The 22992-nt window shown below is 37.5% G+C and overlaps 1 protein-coding gene across 6 annotated transcripts in view; it reads right to left on the minus strand.

Moving 5' to 3' along the window:
• The window catches only part of grid2 (glutamate receptor, ionotropic, delta 2), a 485524-nt gene that overhangs the window by 114342 nt on the left and 348190 nt on the right, over positions 1-22992 (minus strand). For all 6 annotated transcript variants that reach the window (XR_008634267.2, XR_008634268.2, XM_055168104.2 and 3 more), the window contains exons 7-8: positions 20277-20438; positions 17307-17426 (exon numbers count right to left, since the gene is read on the minus strand). Coding sequence is in view for 4 of the 6 variants with exons in the window: in XM_055168104.2 (XP_055024079.2) it covers positions 17307-17426; positions 20277-20438 (282 nt within the window). In the remaining 2 variants the exon portion in view is untranslated. The remainder of the gene's footprint in view (positions 1-17306; positions 17427-20276; positions 20439-22992) is intronic.

Raw genomic sequence — 22992 nt, forward strand, 5'->3', positions numbered from 1 at the left:
CATGGCTTTACACTAAAAGGGATTATTAATTGACAGATCTTAACTTGTACTGAACCTGGAACATTTAAATGACGGGTGGAAGCTAGCAGATGCCTCACCTGTGTATCTAACATGGCTGATATTTAAACTGCTAGGTGGAGAATTTGTTGCACTCTTTCAACAGCATTAACACACGCACACACACACACTTCAGTATCTGATAATGAGGTTGTCTAATGGAAGAAAAACTTTCTGCTAAAGAAACTCCCCTTAGGTTTCCAATCTATTGTGCTTCATTCAAGAGGAACCACATTGAGGTGTACCACAACCGCCCCCCATGGAAATGAACTACAACACATGTACAAATGTTCGATTAAGCAACATTTTCTCTCTCACCCTTTTGTAGTAAGCTAAAGCAGAATTAAAGCTTTTTTTAATAAAGCTACAGTCCACTGGGGGATGCTGACAGAAGTCCAGAGCTTCAGGGTGTACATCCAAGTTCAGCCTGCATTTTAAGCAAGGCAGGTCAGGACGCTCAACAATACACAACGTTTTGAAAGAGCTGCAGAGAATAAGCATTTACAGTTGGGGAGAATCAACCTTTATTAGCATTTCTTTGAATATTAAGCTGATATACTTATATAATTATAATATATATACCATAACAATTACATGTGAGATACAGTTATTTATGTTTAACGCTATTGTTTCTTATCGTTTCAGGAAGTTAAAGCATTTATTCAGTTTGACATTATGACTGCTTCAATTTGTTCTGTGTGATTTCGAAAAACTGACTGGAACTTTGGGAGCTGATTGGAATTGATCTGAGCTGCAGTGCTGGTGTGTCTCTTTCCCACACACTGTCTCTTAGTGGAGTCCCCATTTATCAGTAAACTGTGGTTTCTAATAACTCAACTGTGCTTGCATTCCGGAATAAAGTATGGTCCAGTTTTTACGCATACACAACAGTAATGCGCGGGTCAATGTATAAACAACCCGCACCCCGACCAACGTTTTTATCTAACCCGCCCGCAACTCGGACCGCAAAGATAAAAAAATATATATTATATCCGACCCGCTTCCTGACCCGCATTTCTTAAAATTAGTAATTGTTTAAAATAGTTAATTGCAGGGTCCGTTTTGACTGTCTGTGTTATTTGTGCGGATCCACCACCTCACGTAGGCCTATATAAACAACAAAATGCAATATACTATATATATATATATATATATATATATATATATATATATATATATATATATATATATATATATATATATATATATATACACATTAAAATTAAAATATATAAAAAAAATATTATGCACATTTTTAAGTTGCACATATCGTTTATAGTTTTCCTAAGTGGGATTCGGATGTGAAAAGCGCTGCATAATGTACACGCCTTTAGTCTAACCATTAAAACTTAACTAAATTAAAACATAAGAGGCGATGTATTGCTTTAGCCTACATAAATGCTTATTGCTTTAATGTTGCGAGTTCCTCTTCAGCTTTTCATGCTGTTATGTTTATAAAAGTTAATTGTTCAGAGTTCATATTGATGATCTTATAGACCATTTAAAAATTATCTTACAAACTGACTGTATTTGTCAGAAAAACACCATTTAACTTATTTTCCCTTTACCTGGCGTCGCTGTTCTCCAGAAGGTTTTTTCTCATAGGGTTTTTTTTAAACCCCTGGGGAGTCAGCTGACATTGGCTTAACTTAGCACCCTCATTTACGTGTTACGTTATTACTATGCTTGCTAGTACGGTTTAATCTTAGCCGCTCTAGTTTGCTGCTTATGTTGTCCATCGATCGTGTTTTCTCCTGCATCTATTAATGTGAAGCTACTTTAAAACAATTAAACAATTGTGAAAAGCGCTATATAAATAAAATTGAATTGACATTTTTCTGTTCCTTCTTAAAAAAAAGTTAAATATGATCTTAATTATAATGAAATATTTAAAGCAACTGGCAGTGCAATTTTATAATCTTTAAACAATTATCTGTAAAATGTATTTTCCAGTGATGAAGTTTAAAGTGCCCATATTATGAAAAACTCACTTTTTCTGGGTTTTGGGGTGTTATTTTGTGTCTCTGATGCTTCCACACACATACAAACTTGGAAAAAAATCCATCCATGCTGTTTTGAGTGAGATACAGGTTTCTGAACGTCATCTGCCTTGAGTCTCAGATTGCGCGAGTTCAAACTCAGCTCCGAAGTGATGTAACTAGCCGTTTCGTCACATTCCGTTTGAATTTTTCCGCCCACCACCCCACTCGCAGGTCTCCACCCACCAGGGAGCTAAAGAGAGCACAGAGCAGTCACTTTGCTGGTACCTCTATGCTGTTATCATGTCTCACGGAAATAACAGCGCTATTTGGATATTATGGATTATACTCCCGCCTACTTTTAAAAACAAAGTTTAAACGCGTGTTTATTTAAACCTAAAATGTGATCTCATATACAGTGTGTTACGACGCAAATTGTCCTCAGATTGTAGGCAATACGACATTCATGCGAAATCTGATGTAAACAACAGACTATGTATCTATATTTCACGGATTATACGCATTTGTGGACAAAAATGGTCATTGGATTTTATTGGACTTTCACAGATTATTCACACATCTGAAACTGACTTGATTCGATTCGCGATCTTTATATCAACACAAAAGAAGTCTTGTTATATTTTGCATGTTGTCATATTCTGTCACAAAAATACTACATTTATGATGCTAGAGCATCTGTATCTCAAAACAGAGATCATACATTGATGCTAATGCCGTAAATGATACCTTTTAAATGTATATGTTATTGTTTGTAGACAGTACCGTTGGGCTATATAGATATTTTTGCAGGCTATATAGTTTGCAGCGTGGTTTCGAAAGTTAAAAAAAATATTTAACGGCTTTATTTTACAATTCTACATGAACTAAGTAATAGTGCTTTGCCAAACTAACTGAGACCGGGCCTTACCGATCCGGCTTTGAACTAAGTAATAGTTCTTTGCCAAACTAAAAGTGTTTTGCCAAACTAACCGAGACTGGGCCTTACCGATCCGGCTTTTCTGACGAGGCCAACGTACCCCCGAGTCACTTATAACTTTACGGTCCGGACCTCACGCTAGCTTCTAGCAATCAGCACGCGGCCCACAAGCAGTATACATCACCCGCCGGGTCTAAATTTCTGTCATTTGCGAAATTAATGCGTTTGAAAATGTTTTATAATGGGAATATGTTAGTATTGTCCAGGGAAAAGGAGTGTATTGTTGAGACTGCTACATCACAATTGACTCTGGAATCATTGTGTGTCATAAGTTTCTTCTCCTGGAGTGTACTTATTAGTGATACTTTCTGCTTGATTTGTCTGTTGGCAACATAAAACGTTAATAATAATATATAAAAATAACACAGTATGGTCTGTACTGCTCACGATACCACTGAGCATGTGCACATGACGTTAGAAGTGGGGCGTGATCAAAGGAGCAGCAGCTCATAAATATGTAATGACCAGCTCAAAACGGCACAATCTGAAATGCACTGAAACAGAGGCTACTAGAGATGGGTAACAATCTTTTTCTACAAGCTATTTCGAGTAAACAACTTTTGAAACATGCTTTATGGAACTCATACACCTATATAACTTGTGGAAAAGCAGTCATAATATGGGCACTTTAAATGGTCCCTTGGATGGAGCAGGAACGTAATGAATTACTGAATTTAATTATTTAAAGAATTTGTTAAAACGGACAGTCTGAAAGAATAGATTTTCCCAACATCTCAGAGTGACAGCTCCTGTCAACATCTATAAAGAAGGCAAGAAGTGCTCACTACAAAGGCATCATGAGAGTATACTTATTTTGAAAATGTAAATGAGAGGTCCTTACAAGTATTATTTGTACAGGTTTGTGTGTGTGTGTGTGTGCGTGCATGCGTGCGTGCGTGTGTGTGTGTGTGTGTGTGTGTGTGTGCACATGTGATTTTCTGATTTTTGGCATTTGAATATTGTATATACGGTTAATCGGCTTTGGCTAAGATCAATTAGATTTCATTTTGAAGAGTAACAGCCATAGATGTTAAAAGTTAATTTGCTACACGACTATAAATAAAAGAAGATTAATTATAAACTTTCTAGTTAAATCAGTTTTGTAAACACAATTATTTTTAACAATTAAATTAACAACTGAATAAACAATAATAAACTTGACTGAACTGGACTAAAGCCAATCTATTTAATATTTCATTTTCAGCTTCACAGAGGTGAGCTTGAGCCATTTTAATAAAGCTTTGTGAACAAAGTCAATTAGTTTTAAACAACAAAAAAAGATTAAAACATTTACAAATTTAGATTGAAAAATTAAGAATGCATGATGATGTCAATGCTTTGACAGTGTCTCTAGATAGTTTGTAAAACAAAAGTGTTTAAGCTTGGCAAAAGCATATTACCAATTACTATTAGAAATGCAACAGGTTTAATCAATAAAATAGATTATGTAGATGTATACTGTATATATTATGCTGGATATGTAAATAACTTTAATGCATGATGTATAAAACTCTTAATCAAGGATGCTTCCTTCCCAATTAATGCATTTAAAATTCATCTGGGTTTACACTACCACCCCCTTAAGTGATATCTAGGGTAACTGTGAAATACTTCCTCTTCATATTAAAACATTAATAAATCTGGACTCCATCGACATGCCTCCCAGCTACAACATTGGGGGAACGAGTGAGATAATGCAAGGTTGCAAAATGAATATCTGTATAATTTAAAGTATCTTATTTAAGTCGATACCAAAAAACATTAAAAGACTTGAAGGACCTGCATCCATTACAGGTGCAAGAGGTCAAGGCCTAAGCTTCAGGGATCCAGTAATGCAGTCATGAGAAAGCGTTCTGTATATGGCATAAGCCCACATTATAAAGCCTGTATGATGTAGAGAACAAGAAGAAGTTGAGAGGCAGCACCCATTTCCTGCCAGCAGATAATGAGGTGGTCCTGTTGAATATTTTCGACTGTGGATTGTTAAGTGCTCTTTCACGTGGGAATACTGTCGTGCGCTTTTGCTGTCTAACAGCACCGTCATGCCTCATCTCTCCCCTCCGGGAGCACCTGAAAAGAGCGTTGACCCTGATATGAAGACGCTCTTTAATTAGCTTTACTATACTGGAGGGGGCATTATTGGATATCAGGTTATCTTATTGTGAATGTTTTTTTTTTCTTGTTCTTTTCTCTCCTCATGAATAACAGATTAAAAGCATGAGGAATATTGAAATGTAATGATTAAAGACGTGCATGGATTAAGGACTGAGGATGGAGGAGAATGCAAGATATTTGATTACTACAAATTGTTTGCATGCACACAACAGCCTCAGGCATTACATTGCACGCAAACAGCCATACCTCTCTTTTATGAGTGCCACTGACATGCGCCACCTTTCACACAAATTCTCAAAGTATTCTTATGCATTTTTTAGCCTGTCTGATGAAAATACTTGTCGCTTTCACACCTTTGCTTGACCTTTAGAAAACTAGATTCGGCACCTGTGGAACACACAGATTTTTTCTGATGGCTTCATCAGCACCTGGCAATTACCATGGCAGGCGGCGGAGGAGCCTGCCGTGATCAAAGTCTTAGTCGCAAGAGAAAAGGTAAAGGAGAAGGAAAATGACAGAGAGAGAGATAGAGAGAGAGACCCAATCCAGACATTGAGGTATGAAGAGGTGAGGAAGGTATGGACCGGCTGGGTTGTGTTAATCCGTCTGGAGCGAGAGCATGGGAATGTGCTGATCCACAGAGGCATGGAGAGTCTAAACAGACCCGTCTACAGTAATCCTCTGGTTTACATGCTGTAATTCTATTGGAGGACGGATGCACAGCACACTGGTGGGGTCAGACACTCATCTATGAAATGCACTTCAATGCATTTTCACATTAAAACACATGTGCATGCACATTAAACAGTGTTGTGTTAGAGATGCCACATTTTTTTAACAATCTGTTCCATGTTGTTTATGTAAAAATAGGACATAGTATTATTTATTAACTATTTCCCCACCATTGATGAGTTAACTCTAAACTCGTCATCTTAAGAGACACGTCAATTAAGAGAAAACGCTTCCCTGCCAATGACGAGTATATCCAGCTTTCTGCAATACTGCTATTATCTTCCTCTTCCGCAACTTATAAAACCCTGAAGTATTTCCCTAAGGCAAACAGCTGTATGTCCGTGTAAGTTTTGAGGATCCCTCTACATCTGATCTCTATCAAAAGTCCTTCATAAAAATGGACTTATCTCAGCTTTTTGCTCAAAATTAGGTGTTTTTGGAGAAACCTGTATTTGAAAGGTGATAAAAGAGAACTAATGAAGGTAGGATGAAACGTTTTTTTTTTCTTTTTGAAAGCAGAGGGTTTGTTCTTTAATTTGCTATATTGTATGTTTATATATTTTAAGAAGAACATTTTCTGGAAGGCATTAAACTTTTGTGAAATCATCTTTAAAAAAATGCTGGTATGTACACTCACCTAATGGTTTATTGGGAACACCTGTTCAATTTCTCATTAATGCAATTGTCTAATCAACCAATCACATGGCAGTTGCTTCAATGCATTCAGGGGTGTGGTCCTGGTCAAGACAATACCATGAACTGCAATTTTTAATGGGCCGACTGATTCAAGCTGATAGAAGAGCAACTTTGATTGAAATAACCACTCGTTACGAGCTAGGTATGCAGCAAAGCATTTGTAAAGCCACAACACGCACAACCTTGAGGTGGATGGGCTACAACAGCAGAAGGTACCACTCATCTCAACTACAAATAGGAAAAAGAGGCTACAATTTGCATGAGCTCACCCAAATTGGACAGTTGAAGAAAAATGTTGCCTGGTCTGATGAGTCTCGATTTCTGTGAGACATTCAGAAGGCAGAGTCAGAATTTGGCGTAAACAGAATGAGAACATGGATCCATCATGCCTTGTTACCACTGTGCAGGCTGGTGGTGTAATGGTGTGGGGGATGTTTTCTTGCCACACTTTAGCCCCTTTAGTGCCAATTGGGCATCGTTTAAATTCCACGGCCTACCTGAGGATTGTTTCTGACCATGTCCATCCCTTTATGACCACCATGTACCCATCCTCTGATGGCTACTTCCAGCAGGATAATGCACCATGTCACAAAGCTCAAATCATTTTAAATTGGTTTCTTGAACAATGAGTTCACTGTACTAAAATGACCCCCACAGTCACCAGATCTCAACCCAATAGACCATCTTTGAGATGTGGTGGAACGGGAGTTTCGTGCCCTGGATGTGCATCCCACAAATCTCCATCAACTGAAAGATGTTATCCTATCAATATGGGCCAACATTTCTAAAGAATGCTTTCAGCACCTTGTTGAATCAATGCCACGTAGAATTAAGGCAGTTCTGAAGGCAAAAGGGGGTCAAACACAGTATCAGTGAGGTGTTCCTAATAATCCTTTAGGTGAGTGTATATTACACTGTAAAAATACAGTCTAGACCATTATTTTTTTTATTTTATTAATTTATTAATTGCATTTGTGTAAGTTGTGAGTGGACTGAAAATAATCCAGCATTTTTTATAACATTAAACATTATATTTTTGCTTTACTACAAATGAAAATACAAAAGTTTCATAAAGTATGTTGTCTTTATAGATGATTTTGAGACTTCTATCTTGATTTTCTTGATTGTTACCTCTTATTTATTTATTTATTTTCATTTTAGGCACTAAACTAAAATTCCCGCTCAAACAAAAACACATAATTACCCAATGGCCATAAAATTCTTCAATTAAGTTTAGTCTGTTCATAACATAGCTTCTCAAGTATGTAAATGCCTTTGGATTTAATAATTTTTTATATTTTTATTGGAAAACTATTTTATTGAAAAACTGAAATGCCTTAGCACCCAGCAGGCCTTAATATTATTACATTACACACTCACAACAGATTAAAAAAAACATCACTATCCCACAGGAAATAATATTTTCAAGAACATTTTCAATAAGAACTCAAACACTTCTCATCTAATTCTTTCAAAACCACATTATCTGAGCTATGCTATCCACATTCATTTTCTTATATCTCAATAGTTGCCTTATTTGTATCCATTTTTATGCAATTTTAGGAGTTACAATTGACTGATACTCAAACAAAACATAATAAAGAACTCCATTAAGTCTACTCCAAAAAAAACTATAAAAATGTCCTCTAGGTGTGTTGTATGAACTGTATTTATTGAAAGTGCATCAACAGGAGAAGGTGTGCATGTTTGCAACATCCCTCTGTACACAAATATCACTTTGTATTTTCATTCAAAGTATCTCTTCATTGCAAAACAACATCATAAATGAATAACGATCAGGTTTGGCATGCTGCAAATCCTCCTCCGAATAAAATAGATGTTATGCTCACTGCATCTCTATGATGTTTTGCCGAGCCACAGGAGATATTTGTTGCAGTGGAGCTGAGACGCTGACAGATACCTCTGCTTTGAGGACTGCCGTTCTCTATACTAACGGACATTCATTCTGTGGGAAAGCAACACATGTTTATCTCTGTGACTACGCCATGTTGCCAGTACACACAATACTATACAACGGCTATAAATAAATGATGAAAAAAAAGATTTCAGATTTCTCTTTTCAACACCGAATCAAACAATGCTCGAGAAGACAGAAAAAGGACATGATTGTGTTATAGATAAATGTGTTAAGAAATAACTTGTTTGGATGTTTGTGTAACCAACAATGTAAAACAATACTGTCTGCAATATTGTAGAGAATACAACTAAAACATAAGTTAACACTTTGAATTAAAGAAAATTTGTTTGAATTCTCTGTTGTTTTGATCACACAATAAACAGATTGTCTATGGAGAAATTTAATGCCACCGAAAGTTTAACTTGTTTCAAAAGAGGTGCAACCTTACACCACATTGTAAAAAACTGTCTAAAGTTTCTATAAAACATTTTTTCGAGACATTCAAATACCCATTTAGTCAAATTCTATGCCCAGACATAAGGAAATTCATTCCAATTGAATCAATGAATGCATATTCGGCTTTGGCAAAAAGTAATAGATTTCTGTAGAAGTTTAAAAAGTAAAAATGAGAACTGGCGTGGAACAAAGAAATAAATATGGGACTTCAGCGAACAAAAGCTTCAGCTATGCTCAGCTCTTCTCCTATATCCATTCAATCACCTCCTCCTTTAACAATATGATAATACAATCCGTGTCACACACGCTGAGGAAAATATCTTTTCCACTCATGGCAAATTGAAGAGGGGCTGCATTTGAAAAGAGAAACCCAGGGCATTTAACACGTTGACAATCTACTGGGAGTTGTCTGGACAAAATGTGCAAAAAAGTGCGTCTTTAAAGTAGGACAAATCAATGATAGTCTTGCTCTCTCTCTCTACCTTCAAACCCCACAGGCCGAGACGTCTCCTCCGAAGAATCTACCTAATGGAATGGAAAATTGGGGGAAATGGGGAGTCGGACCCGAGGGGACATCTCTCTCACTGTATAGTTTTCACATATTTAACACGGGTGCATCTACAGCCTTCGCTCGCGCGCCAGCGAACAAATTAACGCACGACGCCCGTTTAAAAAGGTGCCAGAGCAATTTCCGAAAACTAATAAAGCACATTTAAAGTCCTGCTGTACAACCCTGGACGTACCCTGAGGAGCACTTTTAGCTTTCTGCATAACAGGTTGGTCCCCACAGTGAGCTACAAAGTATATTACTCCATGCAAGCGTGTGGACGCAAATGCTTCTAGCTACACAAGATTGACTTCTTGTTTTCTTGCTTGTTGTGTTAATCATAAATTATATGTTCTCAGTATCACACAACTAGAAAATACGAAAATGCAGCATGAAGTTAAAAAAAGCTTGCGTCAATCCAAGTTACTATTTCAAGTTTTGGCTTGTGATAAGTTGACATAATGTATAAAAACAAGAAATTGTTTAACTTAATGCTTTCGCTGCCAGCGGGTTTTTTTTTTTTAAGTTGCCAGCCAGCACCAGCATTTTCAGGATTTTCACAAAAGTTTAATGCCTTCAAGAAAAATTTATTTTTTAAATATATAAACATACAATATATATTAAATGAAAGAACTGCTTTAAAAAAAAAGTTTCATCCTCCTTCATTAGTTCTTATCACCTCTCAAATATGGGAAGGTTTCTTTAAAAACACCACATTTTGAGCAAAAACCTGAGGGCAATAGACCACTTTCGTGTTTGCAAACAGAGATGACTTTTTTGTGGAGCGGAGCCAAACTGGTTGCAGAAAGTGACGGCTCCGCAGTAGCGGTGAGAAGTGTTTTAGCATTAAACCGTGATTGTTATGGATCCAGTGTTCTGTCGAAGTCTGATTCCCATATGTTTCCCTTTAGTGCAATGTTTCTAATAACATTTTAATCATGTTACGTTTATTTTTTAGATAAATAAAAATTTTAAATAGCTTGCCTACTGATATGCATGTATGTAATGTATATGTATTGTTCTTTTTTGCTAAATCAATTATTTTTACAGCATGAATCACTAAAGTACATATAAAAGCAATACTATCATGTATTCTATATAATAACGTTTATTAAATATTTCATCATTTTCCTGTTTTCTATTATTTCTTCCTTATAATTATAGCCTGCGTGTTTGTTCTAAAACTATTACAAAAGTATTATGTTTACACACAAATTAAAAAGGCCTGTTTATATATTAATAACAATTTACATCGTGTGTGTGTGTGTGTGTGTGTGTGTGTGTGTGTGTGTGTGTGTGTGTGTGTGTGTGTGTGTGTGTGTGTGTGTGTGTGTGTGTGTGTTATATTTATATATTTATTAAGTATGTAAACATAATAATTTTAGAATAAACAGGAAGAAGACATAAGCTAAGATATAAGGAAATTTAAAAAAAGAAAACGAAAAAAAAAAATTAAATATATATTTTTTTAATATTATTGCTTTTTCAGTATTAAAAACATTTATTCTAAATAAATTATAAATGCAACGTGATAAAAACGTTATAAGAAACACATAGAGCGAACAGACTTCGACAGAACACCGAACATCTTCTTTACTTAATTTCTATTTAAATTATTAATAGATTTCCAGATGATTTCATTGCTCCAGTCTGTCTGTTTAACGGCTTATTGCAAACATAAACACCTACATTTATCTTCAAATGGTGTCTTCGACAATGGTATTCTATAAAAATGAAGGGCATCTTTTTTGGCATTCCTATTCTGACACTTAACAGCACAACCGGACATTTTCTAGTGAGCTATCTTGCTCGTTTCACTCGTGTCTCATTCATTTCCACTGTTTTTCTGCAACCACATTGCGTAACTGTGACGTCTACTCAAAATTGGTCTATACTTTCAGGTTTTATAAGTTGCGGAAAACCTGGTGTGTAATAGCGGTATTGCATGAAGTCGGAAATACTCGTCATTGGCAGGGAAGCGTTTTCCCTTAATTGACAAGATAACTCATCAATGGGGCGAAATAGTTAAGTCTTAGTCATAGTTTAGTCATGTTTATTTGACATCATTTTTTACAGTGTACATATCATTTTAAAGTGGATCTTATTGAACGAGTCATGTTTATGGCTAACTACCTAAATAACAACGAACCCAGATGAGTGGCACAGAAATTTAAAAGTAACTTCATGAGTCATTGAGTAAAGTCATTTAGTGTCAAGACAACGTGTATGTTTACGTGTCAGCAATTGTATAATGTTTTAGCTAAGCATTCATTTGGATATTCATAGTACGTGGACGTTCTGGCCAAATGATAAAATAAAACTGTGTGCGTAAGGTTTAACTAACTCCGTGCTCGCTGATTGCCATGCATTGTTGATGAGCAGCCAATGTTGATGGGATGTTAAGCCCCATTATGACCATTAATAGACTTTCCGATCGCTCCCTCTATTCCCAATGATGCCTGATTTGAATTTGAGCGTGTGCCCTCTTTCATCCCTGTATATTTTCCCACCTCTTCTGGCTCAGTGGGTTCTTCCATTACTGTGAACTCCATCACATCTCCCCCACCGCCTGACCTCCTCTCTAATACATTTTCAAAGAAGGCAAAAACAAAAGAATGCGTTGTATCCCAGCAGGGATGATTAGCCAAAATGGCTAATCGAGCAATTACTCCGCAGAGCCAATCGCTCAGTACAGGAGAGTGAAGCTTTTAGATGTGTTGATATATAGAGAGGTGAGCTAAATGTAGCCAAAAGATTTAATGATGTGGAAAACACATTTTTGCATGGTGGTAAAGGTAATTATAACAGACGGCATTGAACCATTATGATGGAAGTATAAAGACGTGCACGTCTTGGAGTGTTTACAGTGACGTGACGTCACTGAAAATCTGAGTCATGTAATTTTTAAACTGGAAAAAAATCATGTTTAAGTCTAACTTAGACTTAATGAAGGATTCATGATAGATGAATATTTTTATAATGTTAAACTGTGATAACAGGGACCATAAAGAGCAAAACTAAAGATGCTAACAAATTCAACTTTCCATATAGCGTAAATTGTTATGCTGATAATAAATAGTACTGTGCAAAAACCACCAGCTTTGTTGTTTTAGCAAAGCTTTGAGGACCATCTACTGTACAACTAGATTTATTTTTCAGTCTCTTTATTAAGATAGAAACAGAAAATACTAGAAATACATACACAACCTCCCCAATTTTTAGAATCAAATTATGTATTTAGTGTTACCTCCCTAGGCACCAATCTTGAACACTTACGTCCTGAAGTCATTAGATTAGGAAACCAAAGTAGCCCCACGCTGACACAGAGAGAACATGCAAACTTCACGCATAAAGCCTTTCCTACCCAGCCGAGGCTCGAACCCTATTGCAACACATATTAAGTTTATAATACATTAAAACTAAAACGTCACTGCTTGCTACTAATAAAAACCATAACATGCTCAACATGATTTAATCACTGCAATTAGAGCAGTAGCACCAAAACATTTCAATCGCCCCCTGGTGGCGGGCTGCAATATAGGTCATAAACCCCACCCTCTCCATGAAAACGAATGTGATGTGGTCCAAACTTAAAAATTAAATTACACTACAAATCATTTTTTCCCAACAATGGTTTAGTTTAGTTTACTTATTTCTTCCCTACTGAGCTCGAACAAGGGACTTTTTGCTACCCACTGAGCCCCTATGCCACCCTGTCATTATGACACAGCAAATGGTATAAATCTTATACACAGTACTGCAAATAAAACCAATCTAATAAAGTATAAAGATGCATAACAAAAGCATGTTCACTTTTGAACCCCATTGTAACCACGTACCTTGGGGGAATGCGAATAATAACACCCAGCACCACAGAAGGTGTGAAATCTCTGAATGAAGACTACGATCAGTGGTAGAATATAAAGCAGGGTGTTGAAACATTGACATTACCCAGGAGTCACCTTCACATCAGTTACCACAGCGACACGTCTACGTCGAGAACAAAAGCCATTAGAAGCCTGTTCAGAGGGGACTGAGACAATGTTCTGGACAATTGACCGAATAAAAAAAGCAGTGATTTGTGAGATCCCTTGTGACACAGTAAAAATATGGAGTGCTGTATCACAGAATGTTATCTCAGGAAAGACACAAGTCTAGGAAAAATGTCCTCTTCACAGGAGGCAGCTGAGAAAACTACTGTTAATGTGTTAGTAGGGGGTCACATTAAACAGGTTTTGTTGTCTGGTCCACTTCAACAAGTGCGGAAACACACATAGTGTTTATTTCAGGAAACACAGCAGATAATTGGAGGGCTGCTTCATTGGTGCTTCAACATATGTATAGTACTTGTTATTTGAAGAAGTGCCCGTCTGTGTAAACTATTCGTTTGCATATTATTAAGCGTGTGTAAACAGTTTGCTCAAGTAGGACAAAAAAATACTTTAATAATTTTATTGAGGAGAGTATTATGTTCAAAATAAATACTAAAACCTTGTAAAACGTATAATATAGGTCACAAACCCCACCATTTCAATGTAAACGAAAGGGATGTGGGCCAAGCTTAAAAATCAAATTACATTTCAAATAAATTTTTCTCCAACAATGGTTTTTTAGCTATTTTAGTGTTGTGAAAAAGTGTTGGCCCACTTCCTGATCTTTTTTTCACACTTTAATGTTTCAGATCATGAAACAAATGTAAATATTAGTCAAAGATAAGACAAGTAAACGCAACATGTAGTTTTTAAATGAAGGTTTTTTCTTTTTAAGTGAAAACCAAATCCCAAACTACATGGCCCTGTGTGAAAAAGTGTTTGTCCCCTAAACCTAATAATTGGTTGGGCCACCCTTAACAGCAACAACTGCCATCAAGCGTTTACATCTTCTTCTTCGAATCCATTGCAATTTCAGATGTCATTCTGCCAGTATCTGGCACCGGTCACGGCTGATGGGGTTGGTTCAGCCAGGTCCCGAGGACTGCACTGGGGGGCGTTTTCACACTCCAGTAGGTGGGACATTGTCTGTACTGCTCCGCAGTTACATGTGTCGTCTGTCTGGAGGTTCCATATTTTCATAAGTGCTTTGCACCTCCCCTGTTCCCCTCGTAGTCTGTTGTGGGTCTTTCAGGTTGGCCATGGAAAATCAACATTCAGTCAGAGTGATTCCTCTCTCCATCCAGTCCTGGGTCTCCAAAGAGTCTTGCAATCTGCGCTGTGGAGGAATTTTGGCCCACTCATCTTTGCAGAATTGTTGTAATTCAGCCACATTGGATGGTTTTCGAGCATGATTCGTCTTTTTAAGGTTATGCCGCACAGTATCTCAATAGGATTGAGGTCAGGATTTTGACTAGGTCACTCCAAAGTCTTCATTTTGTTTTTCTGCAGCCATTCAGAGGTGGACTTGCTGGTGTGTTTTGGATCATTCTTCTGCTGCAGAGCCCAGTTCCCTTCAGCTTGAAATACCGAACAAATGGCCAGATATTAGCCTTCAGAATTTTTGGTAGACAGCTGTATTCATGCTTTTCGATTTATCACAGCACGTTTTCCAGGTCCTGAAGGAGCAAAACAGCCCCAAACCATCACACTACCACCACCGTATTTTACTGTTGGTATGATGTTCTTTTTCTAAAATGCTGTGTTACTTTTACGCAAGACCTAATGGGACACACAGCTTTTAAAAAGTTCAACTTTTGTCTCGTCAGTCCACTGAGTACTTTCCCAAAAGTCTTGGGATCACCAAAATGTTTTCTAGCAAGACTGAGATGAGCCTTTATGTTCTTTTTCCTCAGCAGTGGTTTTCGTCTTGGAACTCTGCCATTTAGGCCATTTTTGCTCAGTCTCTTTCTTATGGTGAAGTCATGAACACTGACCTTAACTGAAGCAAGTGAGGCCTGCAGTTCTTTAGATGTTGTTGTGAGATCTTTTATGACCTCTTGGGTGAGTCGTCACTGCGCACTTGGGGTAATTTTGGGGTCAGTCGGCCACTACTGGGAAGGTTTATCACTGTTCCATGTTTTCGCCATTTGTGGATAATGGCTCTCAAAAGTCCCAAAGCTTTAGAAATGGCTTTATAACCTTTTCCAGACTGATAGATCTCAATGACTTTCTTTTTAATTTGTCCTAAATTTCTTTGGTTCTCAACATGATAGCTTTTGAAGATCTTTTAGTCTACTTCACTACTGTATGTCAGGCAGGTCATATTTAAGTGATGTCTTGATTGCGAACAGGTGTGGCAGTAATTAGGCCTGGGTGTGGCTAGAGAAACTTAACTTATGTTTTGGAGGGTGGGACAAGCACTTGTTACAGGACCAAGTGTGGCCAAGTGTGACAAACATGCAAAAAAATAAAACTGCTATTAAAAATGGGTGGAGCCTTGATACAGACTTTGGCTCCAAATAATCGATGTCAGCAACCACTTTTAAGATATTTTGGCTTCATTTTTTTTACAATGGAAGTCTACGGAAAAGCATCGTCTATCTTTTGTACAGAATATGGTGAGCACAGGTGGCTTCTTGTTAGCGCCTCCTCTAAAGCAAGCATTGTTTTTATGCCGCCCCAGGAGATTTGAGCGCTACCTGGTATAACAAGCATTTGATTCCTGCAGAAGCAATTATCCCGTCCGATTAAAGGAACTTGCTTAATGTAATTACTTCGTGCTTAAAAATTCATTTCATATTTTGGAAGTGCAATACAGATCTTATTTATGTCAGGGACCATTATCTTTAATGAGGTCTGACAATTTAATTTGTGCATGGTGGCAGTCGTGTTCTGGTGGATGCAGAGGAACAGGCATCATTAAAGGCCCGTAGCCATAGCCTGATGACTCTGGGCACGGCGAAACCCTCAAGGACAATCACAGACCCTCTGATTTCAATCTCAACCCTGTAGATCCACACCACTTCAGACGCATGATTCGCACTATGACAGCCAGTACGGTTATCTGTAAAACTGAACTGTTGACTAGAGCGAGACAAATAAGCCACTAACTCAGTTTGCAGCAGATCCATTTGGCACGTTCCTTTTTATTTGCTGCTCTGATGATCTTGCAAAGCCTATAATAACTCGCGTACCAGGATGCAACTTTGAATTTAATTTGTGTCTTTCGATACTGCATAACAAGTAACTGTTTCAGTAATGTTAGAAACACACAATGTTGCTTCACAATGTTAGAAAAGTAAAATGTGAAGGCGCCAACGATCAGTTATTTTATTTATTCCAACTAAATAAGCAGGCCAAACTCATTCTTTTTCCAGATGGGGGGAGTCTGGGGTATCCCTATCCAAAAGCGTAGCCTGACATCGAACGATTTCTTGGTCTGTGCATTATTCAAAGCAGCCTTTCTGTCACAAGCAATTGATCCGCATTCCACGGGGGAGACAGAAACAGATTAGAACTAATATTTGAATGAGCAAATACACATAAATATGACTAAAGTAATTAATGACAAACGAATGGAAAGAACAGATTCATTATCTTGCGGATCACTGGGGAACAACTCTAGTGTTACTCCTGTTTAACTAATGCCTCACTCCACCAAAGCAGACTCAAACAGACGAACAAACAACAGTGAAATGGATAAACAATAATGTGCGCTGATGCGCCGCACCTCTCTAAGGGAGGCTGATGAAATTCATTAGGCTTCTGTGATTATAAAATAAAACCCTTTTGTTCTTTCAATGAATACAATTGTGTCTTTAAAAGCTTTGAAAAGAGAGGGCCTTTCAAAACTATGCCACAGGCTCTATGCAGTGACCGCGATGCCACTGTTTGTATACATTATTCGGGAACCAAAATGCAACTATAAATGACTCACCCTGCTGACTCCACGACCTCTGTCTTCTCCATAGTTGGTGCCCAGGATCTCAAAGTAGATGTTGGGGTTGGAGCCATTGTCATTAAACTCCAGCAAGCTGGTGAGACCGCTCACTCCCCCCTGAAAAAGATACAGTGATCAATGCATTCAGTTTTTCATATCTTTGGCACAGCCTTTGAAACATCTAATGAAAACATCAGACGCAATGCATACAATTGATCTCATTGAGGGACTATACTGTTTCAAGCATCATGGCCAAATAAATTATCATATCGTTTTTATCATTTTCTGTCCCCTTCTCTCCTATCACTATGAATAAACATGACAATACTCTTGTCCTCTTCCAACACTAATATGAGCCACATCTGTCAACATTGGGATTTGAAGATAAGGGAAATTTCCCGAACCTTAACACCCACTGAAAAACTGGCGGGTTGACAGGTATATTATGAGCACTTGCAGAACCATATATATATACACTAGATTTCGCCTTAGGGCTCTGAGCATGCGTCAAAACCGCCGAAATCTTAGAACAGGGTTCTTGTCATAGGAAGTAGCTAGGTAAAGCTGCTATCTCCGCCTGTACTTCGAATTCATGGACGATGCCGGACTTTTGTGCTGCGTATGGATGTTAGAGCTACTAGCAATATGCATTACAGTTAGAAAAAGTACATTTTCATAAAATCAAAACTTTTATTTTTTCCTGGACCAAATGCTAAATACATGTCTGACTGTTAAAACGAACAAAAAGAAAACCAAGAAAATCGCGTTCAAGACGATTTATGGTAATTTTATTTCTGTTACACCATTGCCTACATTGACGCTGATGCGGGGTTCCCCTGTTTCAAGATGGCCGCTCTAGTTGACGCATTCAGTCCAATGAACTGCCGTAGCCAAGGCGACATCTAGTGTACATATCTATGTTGCAGAACAAGCTGATGAACACTTTATTAATGAGTTTATGCTAATCTTTCAATAATGAAGCTGTAAAGTCAAGAGTCCATACAGTTCTTAAAGTCATTATGCAGCAAATGTACAGACAAATATCTATGCCATTTTCTACTACTGCACTGTATACATTACATGCATGCATTCTTCCACATGTCTCTCAGGTTCAAGGCACCAGACTTTGCAGGTTCTCATGACCACCCAGTGAATGAATACATTGCTGTATCTAATATGACTGTATGGCTGTGTGCAGCTATGTGAGAGCAAGGTAGGAGGTGATATCTTTACTGTGGGATGGCAGTAGGAATCAGATACATGTGAATACAGCAGGAACAGTACACCCCTCAGGGGGCAAAGCCGTTCTCCATCGAGCATGGTGTTAAACCAGCACTCAGCCACTGGCCCTGTAACACAGACTGTCATGTCACCGCAGGCAGTTTGCCATTTTTGTAGCCCTGCTGCTGTACAACAGTGAGAAGGGAACATGAGATATTCGCTGAATCACAACATCCCCCTCACATAAGAGACGGGAGAGGAGATAAGGAGAAGTTGGCAGGACCTAAACCCACACAATGTCTGAAATACATTCCAAAAAGCAACCAAATTTTCACATCTTTTTCAACAATAATGGTTTTTCACTGCCAGTCAGGCCTGTTGTTCAGATTTGACAATATTTTTACACTTTGGTAACACTTTAAATTATGTAATTTGTGATGCTGTCTGTGAAAACCAAGCTAAAGTTGTTATTGTTTTTTTTGTTTTTTGTTTTTTACATAAAATCACACAATGTAAAGTATATAAAATATACATCCCTGTTATCTTTAATATCGACTAAATAAAGTGATGTTAAAGATCGAAACACTGTGAAATCAGTGAGTGAAATCAAACACAACAAATATGAATACATAAATTAAACAAATTTTAATAAATGCTGCAAAATACTATGCAAATTGTTATTTCAAGATGGTTAATGCATTAGTTGACTGTTTCCCCGCCATTGACGAGTTATCTCGTCAATTAAGAGAAAATATCTGCATAAAAAAACGTGTTCCTGATTAATTTTTATGTTAATCTGCAATAAAGCGATTATCCCAATTTATGAAAAAACTGAAGCCAAAACGTTATTTACAAATTTTAAACTCTGTGTATGTTTTGATAATTGTTCTGAATCTGATCTCTGACAAAATTTCTTCACAAAATTATTTCAGCTTTTTGTTTAAAAAATGTATTTTTAAAGAAAAATACCCATATTTACTGAGCCCCTAAGGTGACATTAGAGTAAAAAAATCTAATGTTTAGTTTCATGTGCTCACGTAAAACTTTCATGTGCTCACGCAAAACCTTCATGTGCAGATTTTTTTTTAAGGTTTAGTTTCGCGTGCGCAACTTTCGCTTTCACGAAACTAAACTTTATTTAATTTTTTCTCCATGTCCAATTAGGGGCTCCATACATATTTAAGAGCTTATAAACAGAGAAAAAAATTAAGATAGGATGATGATTTTTTTTCTCCGTTTTGTTTGTTTGAAAGCAGAGGGTCTGTTTTGTATTTGATATATTTTTAAGTTATATTTTCCTTGAAGGCATTTTGTAAAACTTTGTGAAAATCACAAAAATGCTGCCGGGCAACTTTTCAAAAAAAAAAAAAAAAAATTGAGGATGGGGAATGAGTTAATGATAATACGAACTTATTGTAAAGTGTTACCAAAATATTTGTAATAAATGTTATACATAAAAATAACTATTTGGTTATAAAATAAGTGCTGGAAAAGTGCTAAGAAATCAACTACAATGGAAAATACCGCCTTTAAAATTTTAAATCCACTTGTATTGGTATATTTTTTTTTTTTTTAATTTTAAGCTATTCGACCTAATGCCTCCCAAATGATCCGAAGACATTCAAGCTGAACAAAGTTTCTTTGTTGTCAAGTTAAAATCTTATTAATTCTCACCAGCCATATCACAGAAACCAAATCTTCATTGAGCACTGCACATGCACTCAATTTTGTTCACAGTTTGCCTACCTTCTTCACGGTGTCCAGCATGGACTTGCCACCCTGCCAGGGTTTGGAGCCCTTGCGGATACATGAGAGGCTCGCCATGCTGTGCCACTTCCTGTCTTCCAGCTTCCTGTGGAATGTGTTGGCCAGCAGCAGCACCGTGTCGTAGATGTAACGGTTGGTGATCTGACAAGACAACAACAACAGCATGAAAGAAGGAATGAAGCCGAGGAAAAAACAGGTAATGTGAGCCACAGACACCAGATTAATATTCTCTAACACGATAATAATTTATGCCTGAGTGGGTATATGGCTGTTATCAAAAGAAATTTTTGTCTCTATAAAGGAACAGACTACAGACGGCGGAGATGGGAAGTCACACTTCAGTTGCAAAAAATAAGAAAAGAACAACACAAGTCTCTACATCTAAGCAAATATATTTGCTTTGAATACTGGGACACTCTTTAGACACAATGGAGCCACTTGCAGCTCTGTTGGTCTTGTTTTTTAAATACAGTGCGGTGTTTTTGAGAAAAATGTATCTATAAACTTAATACTAAAAACAATAAAGACAAGTATATTTATGCACAGAGAGCCTATAACCTATAAGCCTATATGCATAAATGCATGCATGCACATACAAATAGTGTTCCTTATACAGGAGCCTTTGCAGGATATATGACAAAACTCCAGAATATAAAAATCTCGTATGTTTGAGAACTATTGCTAACATGTCCACTTCACCAGGTATGATCTTACAAGGACTACTTCAACAGGAATAAATGATATAGTGACTGTGAAAATATTCATTCACTTTACATTTAAAATATTTTGACAGGGATTTATAAACACAAATGGAATTGTTTAAGTATTGTGCATAATGCACAGTGCATTATTTTTTATTATACCATGGGGCTGTTGAATGCTCTATTCTGATTGGCTGAGAAATGTTCCATGGGTGTTGATTATTTTTCATTATTACACGGCTCCCTGGAATGCTTGATTCTGATTGGTCAGTTGAGACATTTGCAGGTTCGTTCTTTTCAAATAATAACCGCTCCAAAATAATAACGCATAGCCGGACTACTTGCACGAGTAAAATCGCTCCGCGCCAATAAAGATCAATAAAGATTACTGTCTATTTGGCGCCATCTTGTGACAAACACTCGACAACCACGACAAGACACAGACAGCTTACTGAGACTGAACTTGACAAAATAGAGCATGACAGCTACGAAGCCAACACACACAAAAATACAGAATGGGGATTAAAACTTCTCAAAGACTGGCTAAAAGAGAAAAAATGGAGACAGACAAGTATGAAGCAGAGGATCTTAATAAGGTATTACGATCATTTTATGCATCTGTGCAAAGTTTCACGGAAGGATAAATATGTTAATTTGAAACAAATATGCCAATAAAATGTTTAAAATTTATATTCATGTCCAGTTTTTTTCTTATGTGGCAAGTAGCCGTGTAATAAGCGGGATAATGTAGAGGCAGCCGGTAGTTATTGGGAAATAAGCCCCTTCAGTGTGATACAAGACCCTCCGCTTCGCGTCGGGTCCTGATCACACTGTCGGGGCTTATTTCCCAATAACTACCGGCTGCCTCTACATTATCCCTTACATAATGCTTTGCGTCGTGCCGCATTACCACCTTGGGTGTGCGTTATTTTCTTATAATTCAAGGCCCGTCGTCAATTATTCCTTACTTATATGAAACCGGAATCAGAACCGGGAATCGTTAGGCAGAACTGGAACCGGAATCGGAAAATTTCTTACGATATGCAACCCTAATAACGTCTGACTATGCCTTGCTTCCTCTGGCATATTTTCCTTCTCCCAGTTTTACAACAGACGCAGTACCACAGCAGTTCTGGACGCGAGGGACGGTAGAGATAACCGTAAAGGTCCTGCTTGCTCGTCCACATGCCCTAAAACCGCGTGGCATCAGCACGAAGAAGCTAGTTAATTCCGCTCTGATCGATTGAGCAGCTCTGATTTAGCACAAGTGTTGTCTTCATTTTAATGAGAAAGTAATAAATAGAGTGCAGCGGTCATTAGCTTTCCAGCATTGTTTATTAACCCGCGGTTCTCTCAGTTGACTCTGTATCAAGTCTCTTTGCGGAAACCTCCCAAAACGTGCTGAGAAATAGTTGGGAAAAACCTCTCGTCATTGCCTCTGGTTCTCTGTAATTGTCATAATTGTTTTAGGAATGCAATCTGCGAAGTAAGCCTTGAAAACATTCACGATCAAATGGGAAAGCACAAACAGAAGGCTATTGTAATTATGCTGGGAGTCGCGCACAGCTGGCTCATGAACAGGCAGGCACAGGTACGCATTTTGAGTAGACAAACCGCCAATTACAGCAAATATACATCAGTTTCAGTTTCAGCAGACTGTAGATTAAAATGACAGAGTCAACTGTGTTGACGATCTCATCTGACGCATCTCACACCAGAGCTGGGGCCAAGAAGTAAACGTCTGTTACAGGATCAGTCTGCAGCTGAGCAAAATTAACTTCTGGCATAGTGAAGGGTAAATTACTGTTAATGATTTTACCTGTCAAAGATGTTTCGCTCCATGAAAATAACATAACGCTTGTCTCTTGCATGTTTTTGAGTCACTCATGGTGTAAACTTATTACGTTTTAGGGATAATGAACAGGACACAGGTTACGGTTAACAATTGAACTGTATTGCTGTAAATCAGCTTGTCGCCATGTTGATTCAAAAAA

The sequence above is a fragment of the Misgurnus anguillicaudatus genome, chromosome 5 (assembly GCF_027580225.2).
Source record: "Misgurnus anguillicaudatus chromosome 5, ASM2758022v2, whole genome shotgun sequence".
Lineage (NCBI taxonomy): Eukaryota > Metazoa > Chordata > Actinopteri > Cypriniformes > Cobitidae > Misgurnus > Misgurnus anguillicaudatus.